The sequence below is a fragment of the Loxodonta africana genome, chromosome 4 (assembly GCF_030014295.1).
Source record: "Loxodonta africana isolate mLoxAfr1 chromosome 4, mLoxAfr1.hap2, whole genome shotgun sequence".
NCBI lineage: Eukaryota > Metazoa > Chordata > Mammalia > Proboscidea > Elephantidae > Loxodonta > Loxodonta africana.
The window spans coordinates 91,604,264-91,628,420 of record NC_087345.1 but is presented as its reverse complement, the minus strand read 5'-3'; the positions used below and the strand labels follow the sequence as shown (position 1 = coordinate 91,628,420).

The window sequence follows — 24,157 nt, the reverse complement described above, 5'->3', positions numbered from 1 at the left end:
ACAGTGCCGGGCACATAGCAAGCATTCAATATGCAGAGGCTGCTATTAATACATTTGCTTCTACTACTGCTATTTTTTTTTTCTTTAATTTTTAACCGCGAGCCACCACCTTTTTGGAAATGTTTGGGCGTTTGTTCGGTACACTTCGCACAAGCTTGGCCATTTAGCAGAGCTAGATTTCGAACTATGAAAACCGCGGAATTACTAGGGCTCGGTGATAGGCGTCTGGCAAGGGATAAAATGCGTCAATGCGAGTTTCACACACCCTGATTTTCACACAGAATGGTGCCTTCCTCTGACTGCTTCCCCCCAGGACAGATAATAGTACATTCCATACTGCTGGTGGAAAAGACAGTGCAAAGGTTGAGCGCTCGAAGGGTTTTTTGTTTTTTTTTTCCTCTTCTCCCGGAAGCAATTGTTCTCTGGGACCGGAAACAGTTGCCGTTTTAAGGGAGGTGGGACTGGGCGGGTCAGGCCGCAGCGGCTGACGGCAGGGGAGGAGCTGGGTCCATTGCCGGGTGGAGGGGCAAGGCGAGTGTCCTTATCCTAGCGATTGGGTTCAGGCCTGTGAGCCAGTTGGAGTCGCGGCGGCGGGAACGATTGGGCCGAGCGGAGGAAGTCATGTTACTCTTCGTGGAGGTGAGTGGACTTGGTAATTTCGTTCTGCCCTGAGGAAAGCAGGAGTGTGGAGGCGCCGGCCGGTCCCACCGCCATGTGACTTTCCAGGCCGTACACGCCGCGGCACCGGCAGATAGGCTGACACAGCACCTGGGCCGTGCGGGCCCGCAGCTCCACCCTGCGTACTTACAGCGCTTTAGGAAGCTGTGGGAATTGAGGGCCGTAGTGGGGGAGAATTGAGGGTGGAGAATTGAGGGCTTGTCTGGTGTGGCGTGACAAACAGGAGAGGGAAAGTGTCCCATATGGACCTCCAAAAGGAGTCAGACAGGCGGAGGAGGGGGGGGCGGAGTCTGCCGGGGAGAGGGTAATCAGGTGGGCGCGTTCCGGGGTGCGGGGGAAGCACGGCCTCGCGGAGCCCTCTGGGAGGGTGGCGAGCAACATGTGGGGCCGCGGAGGGAGGAAGGTGAAATGCAGAGCAAGTATTTGGAAAAGAAAATGGAAAGCTTCTTTTTAGCTACTTCCACCAGATTTTGTTCGGTCTCTGGAACGTTCTATGAGTGGAAAGCGAGTTACTGTTATTGAGGGAGAAGCCAGTAGGGTTTGGAAGCCTTGAAAGGCACCGCTTTGACCTTTTGTAAAAGTTACTCAGGCAGCGTCTGCGTGATGAAGGGTTGGTTTTATGAACCGATAAAAGCCCTTTACAGGAAAATTCCAAGAATGAGAGAAACTTGGGCCGGGGAAAACCGTCTTTACTGTTATTTAAACAGTAGAAATACTTTCATTAACTGGAACGTCTGCTGTTGGCCCGTTTTAGTTTTAAAGATAGTTGGTATCTGCCTCCCACAAATAGGAGTTTAATTTCTCTAATTTCTGCGGTTCTCTTGTGTGCAGTGAGCATCAGCTGACTGCCTGGCTAATGCTTTGAGTAGATTCCAGATCATATTGTTCTTGCATTGTGAAAACGTCAGACCAGCAAAGCTGCATGCAGCTTCGCAACTTGGCACTTGTTAACTGTGCCCATAAAAATAATCTTTTCAATGATGGAAGGCATTTGCAGGTTGTACAATTGATTGAGTGAGCCGGGGCCACCCTATGGCAGTTTCTTGTGTGGGGGGAGTAGGGGGACTTAACTCTAACATTCTGTCATAAGTAAATAAGTTGTTTTTTTTTTTTTTTTAAACCTAACTCTGTAGTTGACAACTTTGAGATATTTAGGTTTAAAAAAGACAGCGTGTGTCTAACTTTCATAATAAACGTCCATTGGAACATTCCAAGCAAATCATGAAAAAATTTTAAATTACGGAACCCACTCAGTTTACCTTTTTTTTTTTTTAAATCCTCTTTGTTGTTTTCCTTCGGCAGAATAAGAAATCAGATACGAGTTTAAGAGTGCCAGTTTGTTTTAGGAATGTGAGGCGATGCAAATACTGCAGGTTTTTAAGTGCTTATGTATTTTACTGGGCAAGACAAAGATTGTGAAGTTTAATTATATAAACATAAATTCCAGAATAAACATTTGAGTTCCAAAATGATTCCTTTGACTTTGTTAAAATGTGAACTTTAATAATAGCCCCATTTATCATTTGTTTAAGCCAGGTCCTCTCCTGTCTCTAAAACAACATTGCAGCATTTTACAAAGGAGAAAACTGAGGCTGACAGGTTAAGTACCTTTCCCAAAATTCATACAGCTAACAAAGTGGAACTGGGAGATAGAACCTAGGTCATTCTAATGTCAAATCATGGTTAGATTTTTTTTTTTAGCAGTTTAGACCTATGCAACTCCCCAGTGTAAACAAACTCTGCCACATCTTAACTGTAATACCAAATTAATGTCTCCATTAATTTTCTTTGCAAATCAGTATGTCATTTTTGATGTTAATAACTGAGTTAATTGTGTTTTTTAATTTTCTCTGGTAATGAGTTTTATTGAAAAATCAACAATGTCATTAAATATTTGAAACTGAATAGACACTACTCATTTGACATTTTGTTAACTAATCTCATGATATATAGTAATTATTCTAAGGGAGGAAACCTATGCTTAGAAGTTAGATGTCTAAGGTCACTCAGGTGTAAATAATACGGGGACTAAAGTCTGAAGTCTACATAGAACACAAGTTTCTGGCTCCAACACTTATTTTTACACTTTCCCTTTAGCCAAGCGTTCTTAATCTGAGTCCTTGGGTAGAATTCAGGAAGTCCAAAAACTTGGTTGAGGAGAAAAATTTATTTATTTTCACTAGCCTCTAATTGAGATTTAATTTTCAATGTAGGCAATAGTGTTTGTGAGTCTGTCACCAAGATAAACTACAGATATTTTCATATCATAGTTACTGTAAGTACTTTATATTCATCACTCCTTGCTATTGTATGTAAAAAAACTTACATAGTGCATTATTAAAGAACACATTTATTACTAGATTAGAAATTTTAAAATGGTTTGATAAATATAAATATAAACTAGTTAGACTCCGATTTATAACTAGAATTAGTGGGATAGAGAATAGTAACTGTAACAATAATAATATAATAAAAGTGCTATACATGTGTAGCGCTACTAAGTACCTTTGTATGTATATGTGTATATATCTATACACACACACAAATGCCGTCAAGCCTCACAGTTTCTGTGAGGTAGACAGCATTATTATCCCCATTTTAGAGATAAGGAAATTACGGCACAGAGAATTTAAGAAACTTGCCCAAGATTATAAAGTTATTGAATGAATGTTGAAGCTGGAAACAACTCTAAACCACCTAGCTATATCGTTGTCATTGTTAGGTGCCCTTGAATCGGTTCTGACTTATGGTCATTGATGTAGCAGAGTAGAACTGCTCCATGGGGTATTCTTGGAAGCAGATTGCCAGGTGTGTCTCCTGCAGAGCTACTGGGTGGGTTTGAACCACCAACCTTTCGGTTAGCAGTTTATGCCACAGGACACCTTCACCTAGCTATCCTGCTGTAGAAATTAGAGGAAAACAAGGAATCCTATTTTAAGTTATACTTAGCCGTAACTTTTTTTAACCTGGTCTTACAGACAAAGGACTATATTGACTTCAGTAGTTAATTGGCTTTTTTCCCCCCACCTATCTTGTGACAAAGGTACCTCTGGGAAGAGGTAAAAAAGTTTGGATAATTCACAAAGTTGTCAAACACTTCACTACTTAGATTTCTTTAAAACGAAATAAGTTTGAAACAGCAGTGTGCCCCCTCCATCTGTCTGCTAATGAGTTTATTTAAGTTTTAGGGGACCAACAGAGACAGCTTGCAGTTTTTTCATATTGTTGTTGTTAACATTTTGTTCATTTTTCAGACCCGTTTTCCTTTCTGATATTTCCAGGCAATTATGCCTGCCATTGTTGTTTGGCAATGTTTTAATGACTGTTAAATTCGGGTTTCTGTCTGTATTTGAATTTTTCCTTGAAAACAAGTGCCTCTAACCACTTATATAAATGACAGTGACTTTCGTGCACCCTAGGATGCTTTGATAACTTTTACATAATTTTAAAAATAATTTTCCCTGACTTCTCAAGTTTCTTGTTTTTTGGGTGATAGCATTTTAAATTTTAGATTAGCTTTAGACTTTGGTGTAAGAAGTAGGTTATTTGGCTAGATAGTGTTTAATTAATTTTATATTACAGTAATCATAGGTAGTATTGTGCCTTTTGCCCCAAGTACGGTAGAACTCAGGTAGCTTTCCCTGTAGGTTTGAGTAATCATTTATTTATAAAGAATTGTTAGATACCATTGACTGAAAAGAATTTTTTTTTGAAACAATGACTTACAGGAAGAAATGTGTAAACAAATTGTGAAACAGTTGCTAAGAAAAGTTATGAATAAGTGAACAGGTAAGCAATTTTTGAACAATTGGATTTTGGATTTTGGAAGATTCATTGGAGCTGGATGCAGAATTTAAAAACGAATAAAAACATGGACAGATAGTGGATATGTAATGGACTGAAAAATGCAGTAGAGTGTTTTAAAAGTGTGAAATGTGGAATAAAATCCTCAGAAGTGAACATAAAGATTAGAAAGTATCCCATGGTGCTGGAATTACCAGTATGTGAAAAACAACTAGAAATATTGATAGTAAACTATTTTGTATTTTGATCAGTCAGCATTTGTTGGGGCTGTCTGCCAGCTCCGTGGTATCTCCTACTTAGCAGGAGTGATATTTAACACTAGATACTAACATTTCAAATCCATAATTCTGGCCTTCTTTGGAGCTTACATAAAGATTTTGGCTGTCTCTTAGAAATGGGGTTAGAGTCAGTGTTACAGGGAAGTAGAGGAAGTTGAGAAGCTTTCATGGATGAAACTATCATTGTGAAATTATTTTTTTTTTAAAAAGATTTCTAACCACCTTTTCTAATATCTTTAAGTGAAAATGAAAAACGACTTTCTGACTCTGATAGTGTTTATAGCATTTTGATTATCTTTCCAGTATTTTGTGCTTTGATTAAGTTTTGTTTTCTTTAACATTTAGTGCTTAAGGCAGATTTCAATCTTCTTGAAAACGTTGTGAATATTTTGTATTATGCGCTATGATTTTCAGTAAGAGTTTTGGAATCTTGGGTTCAAATGTTAGCTGTGTGAACTGAGGCAAGTGACTTCTGACCCTCCAGTTTGTGTTGTAATTTAAGGATAATTTCCTCTGGCAGAGTTAAGTTGTATTCATGGTTTTTATGTTCTAAGGCTTGACTACATTCTAGGTTAGGGATTGATTGTACTGTGATATAAATCGTCAGGTATGTGTTGTTGTTAGGTGCTGTTTAGTCAGTTCCAACTTACAGCAACTCTATGTGCAACAGAATGAAACGCTGCCTGGTGCTGCGCCATCCTCAGAATTGTTGCTATGTTCTCGCCCATTGTTGTAGCCACCATGTCAGTCCATCTCTTTGAGGGTCATCCTTTTTTGCTGACCTTCTACTTTACCAAGCATGATGTCTTTCTCCAGGGACTGACCGGTCGTTCCTGGTAACATGTCCAAAGTACGTGAGACAAAGTCTTACCATCCTCACTTCTAAGGCGCATTCTGGCTGTACTTCTTTTTTTTTTTTTTAAATGATTTTTATTGTGCTTCAAGTGAAAATTTACAAATCAAGTCAGTCTCTCACACAAAAACCCATATACACTTTGCTACACACTCCCAATTACTCTCCCCCTAGTGAGACAGCCTGCTCTCTCCCTCCGCTCTCTCTTTTCGTGTCGTTTTCGCCAGCTTCTAATCGCCTCCACCCTCTCATCTCTCCTCCAGGCAGGAGATGCCAACTTAGTCTCAAGTGTCCACCTGATCCAAGAACTGGCTGTACTTCTGCCAAGACAAATTTGTTCGTTCTTTTGGTAGTCCATGGCTTATTCAATATTCTTTGCCAGCACCACAATTCAAAGTTATCAGTTCTTCTTAGGTCTTCAGTATTTCATTATCCAGCTTTTGTACATATATGAGGCTGTTGAGAATACTGTGACTTGGGTCAGGCGCATCTTAGTTCTCAAAGTGACATCTTTGCTTTTGAACACTTTAAAGAGGTCTTTTGCAGCAGATTTGCCCAGTGGAGTATGTTGTTTGATTTCTTGACTGCTGTTTCCATGGGCGTTGATTGTGGATACCAGTAAAATGAAATGCTTGACAACTTCAATCTTTTCTCCACGTACCATGATGTTGCTCATTTTGTTTTCTTTATGTTGAGGTATAATCCATACATAAGGCTAGTCTTTGATCTTCATCAGTAAGTGCTTCAAGTTCGCTTCACTTGCAGCAGGCAAGGTTGTGTCGTCTGCATAACACAGGTTGTTAATTAGTCTTCCCCCAATCCTGATACCAAGTTTTTCTTCATATAGTCCAGCTTCTTGGATTATTTGACTCAGCATACAGGTTGAATAAGTAAGGTGACAGGATACAACCCTGATGCACACCTTTCCTGGCTTTAAACCACACGGTGTCCCTTGTTCTGTTTGAACAACTGCTTCTTGGTCTATGTACAGGCTCCTCATGAGCACAATTAAGTGTTCTGGAATTGCCATTCTTTGCAATGCTATCCATAATTCATTATGATCCACACAGTCAAATGCCTTTGCGTAGTTAATAAAACACAGGTAAATCATCTTTCAGGTATTCTCTGCTTTCAGTCAAGATCTATCGGACATCATTAGTGATACCCGCCATTCCACATCTTCTGAATCCAGCTTGAATTTTTGGCATTTTTCTATCATGTAGTGCTGTAACCGGTTTCGAATTATCTTTAGCAAAATTTTACTTGCATGTGATATTAATGATACTGTTGGATAATTTCCACATTCTGTTGGATCACCTTTCTTTGGAATGGGAACAAATATGGATCCCTTCTAGTCGGTTTTCCAGGTAACTGGCTTCCAAATTTCTTGGCATAGACAAGTAAGCGCTTCAAGCGTTGCATCTGTTTGTTGAAACATCTTAATTGGTATTCCATCAATTCCTGGAGCCTTGTTTTTCGCCAGTGCCTTCAGCGCAGCTTGGACTTCTTCCTTCAGTACCATCGGTTCTTGATCATATGCTACCTCCTGAAATGGTTGAATGTTGACCAATTCATTTTGGTACAGTGACTCTGTATTCTTTCCATCTTTTGATCCTTCCGGCATTGTTCAATATTTTGCCTGTAGAATCCTTCAGTGTTACAACTCGAGGCTTGGATTTTTTGTTCAGTTCTTTCAGCTTGGGAAATGCTGAACACGTTTTTCCCTTTTAGTTTTTAACCCCGGGTCTTTGCACATTTCACTCTGATACTTTGTCTTCTCAAGCAGCCCTTTGGAATCTTCCTGTTCAGCTCTTTTACTTCATCATTTTTTCCATTCGTTTTAGCGACTCTGTATTCAAGAGCAAGCTTTTTCTGACATCCGTTTTGGTCTTTTCTTTCTTTCCTGTCTTTTTAGTGACCTTTTGCATCCTTTGTGCATGATATCCTGAATGTCATCCCACAACTTCTCTTCAGTCATTAGTGTTCAGTGCATCAAATCTATTCTTGAGATGGTGTTTAAATTCAGGTGAGATATACTCAAGGTTGTAGTTTGGCTCTCTTGGACTTGTTTTAATTTTCTTCAGCTTCAACTTGAACTTGCATACAAGCAGTTGGTGGTCTGTTCTGCAGTCGGCCCCTGGCCTCATTCTGACTGATGATCCTGAGCTGCTCCATCATCTCTTTCCACAGATGTAGTGAATTCGATTCCTGTGTATTCCATCTGATGAGGTCCACGTGTGTAGTTGCTGTTCATGTTGTTGACAAAAGGTATTTCCAACGAATAATCATTGGCTTTGCAAAATTCTTTGATGTGATCTTCATTGTTGTTTCTGTCACCGCGATCATGTTTTCCAACTACTGATCCTCCTTTGTTTCCAACTTTCGCTTCCAGTCATCACTAGTTATCAGTGCATCTTGACTGCATGTATAATCCATTTCATAGTGCAGAACTTGGTAAAATCTTTAATTTCTTAATCTTTGGCCTTAGTGGTTGGTATGTAAATTTGAATAATAGTTGTATTAACTGGTCTTCCTTGTAGGCGTATAGATATTATCCTATACTGACAGCATTGTACTTCAGGATAGACCTTGAAATGTTCTTTTTGACCATGAATGTGATGCCATTCTTCTTCAATTCTTCATTCCCAGCATAAGTAGACCATGTGATTGTTTGATTCAGAATGGCTGGTACCAGTCCATTTCATTTCACTATTGCCTAGGATATCAATCTTTATGCATTCCATTTCATTTTTGACGACTTCCAATTTTCCTGGATTCATACTTTGTATGGTCAATGTTCTGATTATTAATGGACGTTTGCAGCTGTTTCTTCTCATTTTGAGTTGTGCCACATCAGCAAATGAAGGTCTCGAAGGCTTGACTCCATCCGTGTCATTAAGGTCAACTCTAAGGGGAGCACTGGTGGTGCAGTGGTTAAAAGCTTGGCTGCTAACCAGAAGGTTGGCAGTTTGAATCTACTAGCTACTTTTTGGAAACCCTGTGAGGCAGTTCTACACTGACTTAGAGAGCTGCTGTGATACGGGATCGACTCCATGGTGGTGGGTTTGGTTTTGTTTTTTTCTACTTCAAGGAGGCAGCTCTTACCCAGTCATATTTTGAGTGCCTTCCAGCCTGAGGGGCTTGTCTTCTGGCACAATGTCATACAATCTGCTGCTGTCCTTAAGATTTTCACTGGCCAGTTTTTTCAGAAGTAGGCTGCCACATCATTCTTCCAGTCTGTCTTAGTCTGGAAGCTCTGCTGAAACCTGTGCATCTTGGGTGACCCTGCACTTACAATATTATCTGGTACATAATAAGCACTTATTTAAATGTTAGCTGCTGCTTTCATATATACGCATGAAAGAAATTCTCATCTCAGTTTTCTGGTCATTTGCATTTGAATGTAACAGAGGATTTGCTGACTTGACTACATACCCTAGGAATAAAAAGATGCCCTTTCCTGAAAAGAATTAACTATAAAATTGGTATTTAATACTGATATTTTAATCTTTATTAAGGGGGTTCATGAATCTTACATACTGAACTTTAGGGAGAAAATCTGTAACTTTGCTTGTATTTTCAGAGCAGCCTATGACCTCCAGAAAAGTTAATAGCCACTAGTCTATGGAGACCTGTTTTTGACAGTCCTCAGATGCTGTCTGACTGAGGTAATGGGAATTTTAGACTAGAAGTCTTTTCTCTTTCTCTCTCTCTGGTACTGGTGATAGTTTTATTGAGGAATGAACTTCAGGTTTTTTCCCACAGTGGAGGGAAAGTGAATCCTGAGTTCTGACAATTTAGAGAGTTTGGGGAAAATGACCTACAGCGATCCCAGACCAGCTGCAATTTTTTTTTACCCAGGGGCTTGTTAGAATACAGTTCTCTAACCCTGCCCCTGAATTACTGAATCAGAATCTGCATTTTATTGTGATCCCTAGGTGATTCTTAATGCCCATTAAAGTTTGAGAAACATTCATGTAGCATACCTTCATTCAGCAAATTTTACTTGGTCTATGTGCTAGTCACTGTTTAAAGTACTAGAAAGCAGTAAACCATAGATAAGTTCACTGCCATTGTGGAACTTGAAGGCAAAATAATTTCAGATGAGGTTAAATGCCTGGTGATAGAGGTTGAATTTTTATGCCTAAGCTACTGTGGGAAACCCTGGTGGCGTAGTGGTTAAGTGTTACAGCTGCTAACCAAAGGCTCGGCAGTTCAGATCCGCCAGGCACTCCTTGGAAGCTGTATGGGGCAGTTCTGCTCTGTCCTATAGGGTCACTGTGAGTTGGAATCGACTTGACAGCACTGGATTTGGTTTTGGTTTGGAAGCTACCGTGAATATTATCTTTTTTTTTTTTTTAAAAAACTGCGAATTAACTGTACCTTGGCCCTAGGATAGAAATCATTGCAGATCATTAGCCATTCTCAGCAAAACTGGAGCCAGGGACCATTTGGCTTTGAGAGATTTATAATATTCCTTATTATGTAGTATGTAACTAGTTGTCTTAATGTTTTCTCTAAGGTATCTGTAATACCTAGTGGATAAAAACAAGGACTGTCCTGACTGCCTAGGTTCAGATCCTGGCTCTGTCTTATGTGTGACTTTGGGCAGGTTTCTTTACCTTTTTTTTTTTTTTAAGGTACTTGTAATTTAGTGGACCGCTCAATGTTGCAGATGTAAACATTGAGTCTGCATGATCTGCCTTGAAGCAAATAGACTTAATCAATTTATACACTTTATTTTTGTTTTTCAGCATTTATAGGGTAAGTGGCATAGGGTTTTTATTTCTGATAGTAGTAAATAGGCAAGTAAAACACAAAGTTATGTATGACCCAAGAGGTGGTTTCACCATATGTATAGTTACTTTTTCCTAACTCTGGTTCTGCTACCTTCAAACTGCAGGTAGGTAACATTTTGCCAAGAAATTGGTATTTTTCTTTATTCCTTTTATTTATGTCTCTTCCCAGATACCGTTCCTTCTTTGTTTCCAACTTTTGCATTCCAATCATCAGTAATTATCAATGCATCCTGATTGCATGTTCAATCAATTTCAGACTGCAGCAGCTGAGAAAAATCTTCTATTTCTTCGTCTTTGGCCTTAGTAATTGCTGCGTAAATTTGAATAATAGTCATATTAACTGGTCTTCCTTGTAGGCGTATGGATATTATCCTATCACTGACAGCGTCCTACTTCAGGATTGATCTTGAAGTGTTCTTTTTGATGACGAATGCGACACCATTCCTCTTCAAGTTGTCATTCCCCACGTAGTAGACTATATGATTGTCCAATTCAAAATGGCCGATACCAGTCCATTTCAGCTCACAAATGCCTAAGATATCGATGTTTATGAGTTCTATTTCATTTTTGAGAATTTCCAATTTTCCTAGATGCATACTTTGTACATTCCATGTTCCAATTATTAACAGATGTTTGCAGCTGTTTCTTCTCATTTTGAGTCATACCACATCAGCAAATGAAAGTCCCGAAAGCTTACCTCCATCCACGTCATTAAGGTCAACTCTACTTTGAGGAAGCAGCTCATCCCCAGTCATGTTTTGAGTGCCTTCCAACCTGGGGGGTTCATCTTCCAGCACTAGATCAGACAGTCTTCTGCTGCTATTCATAAGGTTTTCACTGGCTAATGCTTTTCAGAAGTAGACTGCTGGGTCCTTCTTCCTAGTGTGTCTTAGTCTGGAAGCTCAGCTGAAACCTGTCCTCCATGGGTGACCCTGCTGGTATCTGAATACGGGTGGCATAGCTTCCAGCATCACAGCAACACGCAAGCCTCTACTGTAAGACAAACTGATAGTTAGAAACAAAGAATAAGGATCGATAGTTGGAAAATAGGGCCTTGATAGAAACAGTGACGGAAATTAAATGTAGAATTCTGCAAGACCAACGACTTCTTCATTGCAAATACCTTCTTTCACCAACATAAACAGTGACTATACACATGGACCTTGCCAGATGGAACACACAGGAATCAAATCGACTACATCTGTGGAAAGAGACGATGGAAGAGCTCAGTATCACTCAGAACAAGGCCAGGGGCCGACTGTGGAACAGACCATCAATTACTCATATGCAAGTTCAAGGTGAAACTGAAGAAAATCAGAGCAAGTCCATGAGAGCCAAGATATGACCTTGAGTATATCCCACCTGAATTTTAGAGACCATCTCAAGAATAGATTTGACGTGTTGAACACTAGTGACTGAAGACCAGACCAGTTGTGGAATGACATCATACATGAAGAAAGCAAGAGGTCATTGAAAAGACAGGAAAGAAAGAAAAGACAAAGATGGATGTCAGAGGAGACTCTGAACCTAGCTCGCGAACATCGGGCAGCTAAAGCTAGAGGAAGAAATGATGAGGTAGAAAGAACTGAACAGAAGATTTCAAAGGGCGGCTCGAGAAGACAAAGTAAAGTATTATAATGACATGTGCAAAGAGCTGGAGATAGAAAACCAAAAGAGAAGAACACGCTCGGCGTTTCTGAAGCTGAAAGAATGCAGAAAAAACTCCAGCCTCAAGTTCCAATAGTGAAGGATTCTATGGGGAAAATATTAAATGACGCAGGAAGCATCAAAAGAAGATGGAAGGAACACACAGAGTCATTATACCAAAAAGAATTGGTCAATGTTCAACCATCAAGAGGTAGCATATGATCAGGAACCAATGGTACTGAAGGAAGAAGTCCAACCTGCACTGAAGGCATTGGCGAAAAACAAGGCCCTAGGAATTGATGGAATATCAATTGAGGTGTTTCAAGAAAGGAATGCAGCGCTGGAGGTGCTCACTTGTCTATGCCAAGAAATATGGAAGACAGCTTCCTGGCCGATTGACTGGAAGAGATCCATATTTATGCCTATTCCCAAGAAAGGTGATCCAGCTGAATGTGGAATTATAGAACAATATCATTAATATCACAGCAAGCAAAATTTTGCTGTAGCTGCAGCAGTATATCGACAGGGAACTGCCAGAAATTCAGGCTGGTTTCCGAAGAGGACGTGGAACCGGGGATATCATTGCTGATGTCAGATGGATCCTGGCTGAAAGCAGAGAATACCAGAAGGATGTTTACCTGTGTTTTATTGACTACGCAAAGGCATTCGACTCTGGATCATAACAAATTATGGATAACATTGCGAAGAACAGGAATTCCAGAACACTTAATTGTGCTCATGAGGAACCATTACATAGATCAAGAGGCAGTTCTTTGCACAGAACAAGGGAATACTGATTGGTTTAAAGCCAGGAAAGGTGTGCATTGGGGTTGTATCCTTTCACCATGCCTATTCAGTCTGTATGCTGAGCAAATAATCTGAGACGCTGGACTATATGAAGAAGAACGGGGCATCAGGATTGAAGGAAGACTCATTAACAACCTGCATTATGCAGATGACACAGCCTTGCTTGCTGGAAGTGAAAAGGACTTGAAGACCTTACTAACGAAGATCAGAGACCCCAGCCTTCAGTTTAGATTGCACCTCAACATAAAACAAAAATCCTCCCAACTGGACCAATAAACAACACGATAAATGGGGGAAAGATTGAAGTTGTTAAGGATTTCATTTTACTTGGATCTACAATCAGCATCCATGGAAGCAGCAGTCAAGAAATCAAAAGACGCATTGCATTGGGTAAATACGCTGCAAAGGACCTCTTTAAAGTGTTGAAGAGCAAAGACGTCACCTTGAAGACAAAGGTGCACCTGACCCAAGCCATGGTATTTTCAGTGGCATCATATGCATGTGAAAGCTGGACAATGAATAAGGAAGACTGAAGAAGAATTGATCCCTTTGAATTATAGTGTTGGCGAAGAATATTGAATATACCATGGATTGCCAATAGAACGAACAAATCTGTCTTGGAGGAAGTACAACCAGAATATTCCTTAGATGCAAGGATGTCGAGACTGCATCTTACACACTTTGACCATGTTGTCAGGAGGGATGAATCCCTGGAGAAGGACATCATGCTTGGCAAAGTACAAGGTAAGCGAAAAAGAGGAAGACCCTCAATGAGGTGGATTGACACAGTGGCTGCAACAATGAGCTCAAGCATAACAACCATTGTAAGGATGGTGCAGGAACGAGCAATGTTTCGTTCTGTTGTGCGTAGGGTCGCCATGAGTTGGAACCGACTCAGCGGCACCTAACAACAACTCCCCAGATATGAATTGATATAAAATGGGCAAGAGATTTGATGGCTCTGAAATAACCAGGACTGCTTTTGGCTTATTTGGGATGATGTATATCGTTATAGAAAAAGGGGTGATGATTGATCCGTCAGTTTCTGGACTGACAGTTTCTTTATTTTTGTGGTTTTTTGAAAATATCTGTGTGCATGCATCCTGTGTGGATGTTGGCAGGTAGGTTCACAATGCACTTGGACTGTGCTATATATTACATCCTTTAATAGATGTTTCACACAACTGTGTAGCCTCAATGGCTTCTAATTCTGCTATGAAAAAGGTAAAGATTGTGGTGGAGGCCTTAATCTTAGTCAAAAGATGAATCAAACTAAGTTTTTCTAGAATTTGGGTAGAGAAATTAGACTTTGTTCTAGTTAAACTGCTCAGTCACATTCATTATGGTAGTGTCATTTTTAAGACCATTTTGTTAAAAACATACCAAATTTGCTCTGTCCTTCAGGGTCACCATAAGTCAGAATTGACTCGAGGGCAACTGGTTTGGTTTTTAATGGGTTTTGCTTCCTACATACAGTGTAGGTTATGTTAGTTGCACAATATGGGAATGCCAAGCATTCTAATTTTAAGAAATTCACTGTATTGGTTAAAATAAAATAATTGATTCATTTTGCGTTTTTTTAATGACTATTAAGATTGAGGGAACACTGGTGGCGTGGTGGTTAAGTGCTACAGCTACTAACCAAATGGTTGGCAGTTTGAATCCACCAGGCACTCGTTCCTTGGAAACTCTGCGGGGCAGTTCTGCTGTGTTCTATAGGGTCGCTATGAGTCGGAATTGACGGCACTGGGTTTGGTTTTTGGTTTTATTAAGATTGAACATTTTTCCATGTTTTTTGTGTAATCCTTGCTGAAAATTATCTGTTTGTGCTTTTCTTCTCAGTTGGTAGGTTCTTAATAAACTTTCGTCTTTAAAGACAGTATTCGTTACGTCACTTCCCAAAGAGTGGTGTGTCTTTTGTTTGGGATCTTATATATTTCATTATGTATTTTCTGATTATAAAATTAATAGATATTCCTTATAGGAAAATACGAAAAAGCACAAAAATGAAAGTGAAAGATGCTACTGTTCACAGGTAACCAATAGTAACTTGGATTTCTGTTCTCTCTAGTCTTTTCTATGCTTGAACATTATTTTCCTAAAATTAAATCGCTAGGGATAGTAACTTCCTTTAGTTTACAACAATTTATTGTGGAAATTTCCAGATCTTCTACAATGTATTTTTCCTCCAGTTCCTAATCTTTTTGTTTTAAAATAACTGTAGATTCACTGAAAGTTTAAAAAAAAAAGAATTTTTTTTCAGGAAGGTCCCATGTACTTTTAACTAGTTTTCCCCTATGGTAACACCTTGCATGACTATTAAAATATGAAGACCATGAGATCGACACTGGTACAGTTTACAGAGCATATTCAGATTTAAGCACTTTTGCATACAGTTTGATTTTAAGCCTACAGATTATTCTTTTATAATTTATTATATTTTTGTTGCCGAGAATATACACAGCCATTTCTACATGTACAAATCGGTGACATTGGTTACATTTTTCAAGTCGTGCAACCATTCTCACCTTCTGTTTCAAAGTTATTTCTCTGCTATTACTGTAAACTCGCTGCTCCCTGAGTTTCCTATTTGATCTTTTGAGTTGCTGTTGTCAGTTTGATCCCAAACAGATTTTAAAAAAAAGACAATACTCAAGGCAGACATTCTTTACTAGTTAAGCTAAACTGTTGTTTGGTTTTAAGAAGCCTTCAGGAAATATTTTTGGTTTAGAGTTTAAAGATTATTTCAAGGCAGTAGTTTCAGGAGTTCATCCAACCTCCATGGTCCAGAATATCGGTTCTGCATTTTCCCCATTTTGATCAGGATTCTTCTATGGAATCTTTGAACAAAACGTTCAGTAATGGTAACGGGGCACCATCCAGTTCTTCTGGTCTCATGGCAAAGGAGGCAGTTGTTCATGGAGGCAGTTAGCCACACATTTGTTTCATCCTCCTATTCCTGACTCCTTCCTCTGTTGCTCCAGGCAAATGGAGACCAATTATTGTACCTTGAATAGCCACTTGCAAGCTGTTAAGATCCCAGGCACTATGCAACAAACTAGGAAGTAGAACAGAAGCGCCGAACACATTGTTAGGCCAGTTAACAGGGATGTGCCATGAAACCGTGATCTTAAACCTCCAAACCAAGGAACCAAATCCCATGAGGTGTTTGGTTGTACATAAGCAGCCTTAGCCGCTACTTTTTTTTTTGGTCTATTGTAAATATATCTATCACACAGCTTCTGCCAGTTCAGCTTTTTACAGGTGTACAACTTATCGACAGCAAATATTAATCAGCTGTGCACCTCTACCCTTAATCAGTGCAATTTTCCGTCACTGTAAACCATAACTCAGTACTCCATAAGCAGTAAGCCCCACCCCCTTTTCCCTCTCCCTCCCACTGCTGGTAACCGCTAATGTTAACCACTAATAAACCTTGGTTTCTATATATAATTTGTCTGTTCTTTTATTTTATGTATAGGTACAGTCATATGGTATTTGTCTTTTTGTGATCAACTTATTTTTCTCAGCATAATGTCTTAAAGCGCCATCCATATTATTGCATGTATCAACATTTCATGTCTCCTGTTGACTTAGTTGTATGTATGTGCCACATTTTGTTTATCAGTTCATCTGTTAATGGGCATTTAGGCTGTTTCCACCTTTTGGCTGTTGTGAATAGTGTTGCTGTGAACACCGATGTACAAGTCTCTGCTTTCAAGTCTTTTGGGTATATGCCTAGGAGTGGAATTGTGGGTTGTATGGTAGTTCCTTTTTTTATTTTATTTTAATGAACCGCCACACTGTTTTCTACAATGGCTGTACCGTTTTGCATTCCCACCAGCAGTGGATAAGGGTTCCAATTTCCCCATATCTTTGCCAGCATTTGTTATTTTCTGCTTTTTTTTTTTTTTTTTAATCTTTGCCGTCTAGTGGGAGTGAAATGGTGTCTTATTGTGGTTTTGAATTGTGTCTCTCTGGCTAGTGACATTGAACATCTTTTCATGTTTGGTGGTCATTTGAATGTCCTCTTTGGTGAAATGTATGTTCAGGTCTTTTACTCATTTTATGAGTGACTTATTTGTCTTTTTAAATTCTTGAAGTTTTATATATATTTTTGTTATTACTATTTTTTATTTATTTTGTTGTTGAGAATATACACAGCACAACATACACCAATTCAACTGTTTCTGCATGTACAATTCAGCGACACTGAATACATTCTTCCAAGTTGTGCAACCATTCTCACCCTCCTTTTTGAGAGATAGTAGATTCTTATCGAATGTATGCTTTCCAAAGATACTCTCCCAGGTGTAGCTTGTCTTTTCACTTTTTTTGTAAAGTTTTTTGATGAACAAACGTTTCTGAATTTTTATGAGGTCTCATTTATTTATTTTGTATTTTCTCTTTGTCCTTTTGTTATTATATTAGAGAACCCATTGTTAAAAGCTAGGCCCGACAGCATTGCCCCTGAGTTTTCTTTCTTTTTTTTTTTGTGGTGAAAAAATTTATATTTTGAATTAGACAGCTGGACTCAGCTTAGAATATCTCGATTTTGTTGACAACATCCAAAGCATCGTAGTCATCCTGCATTTTCGTCTAAGAATTTTATGGTTTTAGTTTGCACATTTAGGATCTTAATCCGTTTTGAATTTGTTTTTGTATATGATGTGAGGTATAGATCGGATTTATTTTTCTGCATGTGGAAATCCAATTTTCCTAGCACCATTTATTAAGTGGAAACCCTCATGGTGTAGTGGTTAAGTGCTGTGGCTGCTAACCGAGAGGTCAGCAGTTCGAATCCACGAGGTGCTCCTTGGAAACTCCATGGGGCAGTTCTACTCTGTTCTGTAGGGTCGCTATGAGTCAGAATTGACTGGAACGGCAGTAGGTTTGGTTTTTGGTATTTATTAAGTAGACTTTTTTTTTTTTTTGCAATATTCTCATATGGATGAATTAACAGTTATTGAACAAATCCTCTAAAATTAGGTTTTCTAATTTTTCACTTTCATAAAATTAGTGTGGTGAACATCCTTATGCTTGTCTTTTTGCATATGTTTGAGAAAATCTGACAAGTATTTCTGGACCAAAAGCTGTAGTTTTATGGCTTTAGATAAATATTGCCAATTTTTTTTTTTTTTTTAAGTTACACAAATTACACCAGTGCATTCATGGTTTCCTTTTACCACACTTGTCAAAAAGGTATTAAGTCTGGGTAGTTCAATAGGTAAAAATTATATTTTGTTACTAACTTTTCCTACCTATCCTTTCTCTGGCTCTGTGTCCTCTTCGGAAACCAGCCTGAATTTCTGGCAGTTCCCTGTCAGTACACTGCTGCAGCCATTTTTGAATGATCTTCAGCAAAATTTTGCTTGCTGTGATTTTAATGATACTGTTCTATAATTTCCGTATTCGGTTGGGTCACCTTTCTTGGGAATAGGCATAAATATGCATCTCTTCCAGTCAGTTGGCCAGGAAGCTGTCTTCCATATTTCTTGGCATAGACGAGTGAGCACCTCGAGCTCTGCATCCATTTGTTGAACATCTCAGTTGATATTCCATCAATTCCTGGAGCCTTGTTTTTCACCAGTGCCTTCAGAGCAGCTTGGACATCTTCCTTCAGTACCATCGGTTCCTGATCATATGCTACCTCTTGAAAAGGTTGAACATCGACCGATTCTTTTTGGTATAATGACTCTGTGCGTTCCTTCCATCTTCTTTTGATGATTTCTGCATTGTTTAATATTTTCCCCATAGAATCCTTCACTATTGGAACTTGAGGCTTGAATTTTTTCTGCAGTTCTTTCAGCTTGAGAAACGCCGAGCGTGTTCTTCCCTTTTGGTTTTCTATCTCCAGCTTTTAGCACGTGTCATTATAATACTTTACTTTGTCTTCTCGAGCCGCCCTTTGAAATCTTCTGTTCAGTTCTTTCTACCTCATCATTTCTTCCTTTTGCTTTAGCTGCTTGATGTTCGTGACATCCATCTTGGTCTTTTCTTTCTTTTCCTGTCTTTTCAATGATCTCTTGCTTTCTTCATATATGATGTCCTTGATGTCATTCCACAACTGGTCTGGTCTTCGGTTACTAGGGTTCAATGCGCCAAATCTATTCTTGAGATGGTCTCTAAAACTCAGGTGAGATATACTCAAGGTCATATCTTGGCTCTCATGGACTTGCTTTCATTTCCTTCAGTATCAGCTTGAACTTGCATATGAGCAAGTTGATGGTCTGTTCCACGGTCAGCCCATGGCCTTGTTCTGACTGATGATATTGAGCTTTTGCATTGTCTCTTTCCACAGATGTAGTCAGTTTGATTCCTGTGTATTCCTTCTGGTGAGGTCCATGTGTATAGTCGCCGTTTATGTTGGTGGAAGAAGATATTTGCAATGAAGAAGTTGTTGGTCTTGCAAAATTCTGTGATTCAATCTCCGGCATTGTTTCTGTCACCAAGGCCATATTTTCCAACTACCAATCCTTCTTCTATGTTTTGTACTGTTGCATTCCAATCACCAGTAATTATCAGTGTATCCTGATTGCATGTTCGATCATTTCAGACTCCAGCAGCTGATAAAAATCTTCAATTTCTTCATCTTTGGCCTTAGCGGTTGGTGTGTAAATTTGAATAATAGTCGTATTAACTGGTCTTCCTTTTAAGTGTATATATATCATCGTATCACTGATAGCGTTGTACTTCAGGATAGACCTTGAAATGTTCTTTTCGACAATGAATGCAACACCATTCCTCTTCAAGTTGTCATTCGCAGCATAATAGACTCTATGATTGTCCCATTCAGAATGGCCAGTAGCATTCTATTTCATCTCACTAATGCCTAGGATAACTAGGTTTATGTGTTCCATTTCATTTTTGACGATTTCCAATTTTCCTAGTTTCATACTTCACACATTCCAGGTCCCAATTATTAATGGATGTTTGCAGCTGTTTCTTCTCATTTTGAGTTGTGCCACATCAGCAGATGAAGGTCCTGAAAGCTTTACTCCATTCACGTCATTAAGGTCGACTCTACTTTGAGGAAGCAGCTTTTCCCCAGTCTTATTCTGAGTACCTTCCAACGTGCGGGGTTCATCTTACAGCACTATATCAGACAATGTTCCGCTACTATTCGTAAGGTTTCACTGGCCAATGCTTTTCAGAAGTATACTGCCGGGTTCTTCTTTCTATTCTGTCTTAGTCTGGAAGCTCAGCTGAAACCTGTCCTCCGTTGGTGAAAGCAGAGACTACCAGAAGGATGTTTACCTGTGTTTTATTGACTATGCAAAGGCATACCTGTGTGGATCATAACAAATTACGGATAACATCGCGAAGAACGGGAATTCCAGAACACTTCATTGTGCCCATGAGGATCCTTTACATAGATCGAGAAGCAGTTGTTCGGACAGAACGAGGGGATGCTGATTGGTTTAAAGTCAGGAAAGGTGTGAGTCCGGGTTGTATCCTTTCACCATATCTATTCAGTCTGTATACTGAGCAAATACTCTGAGAAGCGGGACTATACGAAGAAGAACGAGGCATCAGGATTGGAGGAAGACTCATTAACAACCTGTGTTAGGCAGATGACACAACTTTGCTGCCTGAAAGTAAAGAGGACTTTGAAGCGCTTACTAATGAAGATCAAAGACCACAGCCTTCCATATGGATTGCACCTCAACATTTAAGAAAACAAAAGTCCTCACAACTGGACCAGTAAGCATCGTCATAATAAACGGAGAAAAGATTGAAGTCGTCAAGGATTTCAGTTTACTTGGATCCACAATCAACAGCCATGGAAGCAGCAGTCAAGAAATCAAAAGATGCATTGCATTGGGTAAATCTGCTGCAAAGGACCTCTTTAAAGTATTGAAAAGCAAAGATGTCACCTTGAAAACTAAGGTGCGCCTGGCCCAAGCCATGGTATTTTCAATTGCATCATATGCATGTGAAAGTTGGACAATGAATAAGGAAGACTGAAGAAGGATTGATGCTTTTTTTTTATCTTAAGCCTTTTTTTTTTAATTAATTTTTATTAAGCTTCAAGTGAACATTTACAAATCCAATCAGTCTGTGACATGTAAGTTTACATACATCTTACTCCCTTCTCCCACTTGCTCTCCCCCTATTGAGTCAGCCCTTTCAGTCTCTCGTTTCGTGCCAATTTTGCCATCTTCCCTCTCTCTCTATCTTCCCATCCCCCCTCCAGTCAAGAGTTGCCCATACACTCTCCAGTGTCCACCTGATTTAATTAGCTCACTCTTCATCAGCATCTCTCTCCCACCCGCTGACCAGTCCCTTTCATGTCTGATGATTTGTCTTCGGGGATGGTTCCTGTCCTGTGCCAACAGAAGGTCTGGGGAGCATGGCCGCCGGGATTCCTCTAGTCTCAGTCAGACCATTAAGTATGGTCTTTTTATGAGAATTTGGGGTCTGCATCCCACTGATCTCCTGCTCCCTCAGGAGTTCTCAGTAGTGCTCCCTGACAGGGCAGTCATCGATTGTGGCTGGGCACCAACTAGTTCTTCTGGTCTCAGGATGATGTAGGTCTCTGGTTCATGTGGCCCTTTCTGTCTCTTGGGTTCTTAGTTGTTGTGTGACCTTGGTGTTCTTCGTTTTCCTTTGCTCCAGGTGGGTTGAGACCAATTGATGCATCTTAGATGGCCGCTTGTTAGCATTTAGGACCCCAGATGCCACATTTCAAAGTGGGATGCAGAATGTTTTCATAATAGAATTATTTTGCCAATTGACTTAGAAGTCCCCTCAAACCATGTTCCCCAGACCCCAGCCCCTGCTCCGCTGACCTTTGAAGCATTCATTTTATCTCGGGAACCTCTTTGTTTTTAGTCCAGTCCAACTGGGCTGACCTTCCTTGTATTGAGTGTTGTCTTTCCCTTCACCCAAAGCAGTTCTTATCTACTGATGGATCAATAAAAAACCCTCTCCCTCCCTCCCTCCCTCCCCCCTTCGTAACCACAAAAGTATGTGTTCTTCTCAGTTTTTTCTATTTCTCAAGATCTTATAATAGTGGTCTTATACAATATTTGTCCTTTTGCCTCTGACTCATTTCGCTCAGCATAATGCCTTCCAGATTCCTCCACGTTATGGAATGTTTCAGTGATTCGTCACTGTTCTTTATCGATGCGTAGTATTCCATTGTGTGAATATACCACAATTTATTTACCCATTCATCCGTTGACGGACACCTTGGTTGCTTCAGCTTTTTGCTATTGTAAACAGAGCTGCAATAAACATGGGTGTGCATATATCTGTTTGTGTGAAGGCTCTTGTGTCTCTAGGGTATATTCCGAGGAGTGGGATTTCTGGGTTGTATGGTAGTTCTATTTCTAACTGTTTAAGATAACGCCAGATAGATTTCCAAAGTGGTTGTACCATTTTACATTCCCACCAGCAGTGTATGAGAGTTCCAATCTCTCCGCAGCCTCTCCAACATTTATTATTTTGTGTTTTTTGGATTAATGCCAGTCTAGTTGGTGTGAGATGAAATCTCATCGTAGTTTTAATTTGCATTTCTCTAATGGCTAATGATCGGGAGCATTTTCTCATGTATCTGTTGGCTGCCTTGAATATCTTCTTCAGTGAAATGTGTGTTCATATCCTTTGCCCACTTCTTGATTGGGTTGTTTGTCTTTCTGTGGTTGAGTTTTGACAGAATCATGTAGGTTTTAGAGATCAGGCGCTGGTCGGAGATGTCATAGCTGAAAATTCTTTCCCAGTCTGTAGGTGGTCTTTTTACTCTTTTGGTGAAGTCTTTAGATGAGCATAGGTGTTTGATTTTTAGGAGCTCCCAGTTATCTGGTTTCTCTTCATCATTTTTGGTAATGTTTTGTATTCTGTTTATGCCCTGTATTAGGGCTCCTAGGGTTGTCCCTATTTTTTCTTCCATGATCTTTATCGTTTTAGTCTTTATGTTTAGGTCTTTGATCCACTTGGAGTTAGTTTTTGTGCATGGTGTGAGGTATGGGTCCTGTTTCATTTTTTTGCAAATGGATATCCAGTTATGCCAGCACCATTTGTTAAAAAGACTTTCTTTTCCCCAGTTAACTGACACTGGTCCTTTGTCAAATATCAGCTGCTCATACATGGATGGATTTATATCTGGATTCTCAATTCTGTTCCATTGGTCTGTGTGCCTGTTGTTGTACCAGTACCAGGCTGTTTTGACTACTGTAGCTGTATAATAGGTTCTGAAATCAGATAGAGTGAGGCCTCCCACTTTCTTCTTCTTTTTCAGTAATGCTTTGCTTATCCGGGGGTTCTTTCCCTTCCATATGAATTTGGTGATTTGTTTCCCTATCCCCTTAAAATATGACATTGGTATTTGGATTGGAAGTGCGTTATATGTATAGATGGCTTTTGGTAGAATAGACATTTTTACTACGTTAAGTCTTCCTATCCATGAGCAGGGTATGTTTTTCCACTTAAGCATGTCCTTTTGAATTTCTTGTAGTAGAGCTTTGTAGTTTTTCTTTGTATAGGTCTTTTACATCCTTGGTAAGATTTATTCCTAAGTATTTTATCTTCTTGGGGGCTACTGTGAATGGTACTGATTTGGTTATTTCCTCTTCGGTGTTCTTTTTGTTGATGTAGAGGAATCCAAGTGATTTTTGTATGTTTATTTTATAACCTGAGACTCTGCCAAACTCTTCTATTAGTTTCAGTAGTTTTCTGGAGGATTCTTTAGGGTTTTCCGTGTATACGATCATGTCATCTGCAAATAGTGATAGCTTTACTTCCTCCTTGCCAATCCGGATACCCTTTATTTCTTTGTCTAGCCGAATTGCCCTGGCTAGGACTTCAAGTACGATGTTGAATAAGAGCGGTGATAAAGGGCATCCTTGTCTGGTTCCCGTTCTCAAGGGAAATGCTTTCAGGTTCTCTCCATTTAGAGTGATATTGGCTGTTGGCTTTGCATAGATGCCCTTTATTATGTTGAGGAATTTTCCTTCAATTCCTATTTTGGTAAGAGTTTTTATCATAAATGGGTGTTGAACTTTGTCAAATGCCTTTTCTGCATCTATGGATAAGATCATGTGGTTTTTATCTTTTGTTTTATTTATGTGATGGATTACATTAATGGTTTTTCTGATATTAAACCAGCCTTGCATACCTGATATAAATCCCACTTGATCAGGGTGAATTATTTTTTTTATTTGTTGTTGGATTTTATTGGCTAGAATTTTGTTGAGGATTTTTGCATCTATGTTCATGAGGGATATAGGTTTATAATTTTCTTTTTTTGTAATGTCTTTACCTGGTTTTGGTATCAGGGAGATGGTAGC

At 39.4% G+C, this 24,157-nt stretch overlaps 1 protein-coding gene across 4 annotated transcripts in view; it reads left to right on the top strand.

Annotated features, from left to right (window-relative positions):
• Positions 1–482: 482 nt before the first annotated feature.
• Positions 483–24,157, top strand: part of LARP4 (La ribonucleoprotein 4) — an 89,199-nt gene continuing 65,524 nt past the window's right edge. For 3 of the 4 annotated variants that reach the window (XM_010596553.3, XM_010596559.3, XM_010596547.3), the window contains exon 1: positions 483–639. In XM_010596553.3, coding sequence (XP_010594855.1) covers positions 622–639 — 18 coding nt within the window. In that variant the 5' untranslated portion in view covers positions 483–621. The remainder of the gene's footprint in view (positions 640–24,157) is intronic. The other variant, XM_010596564.3, reaches the window with a different exon arrangement.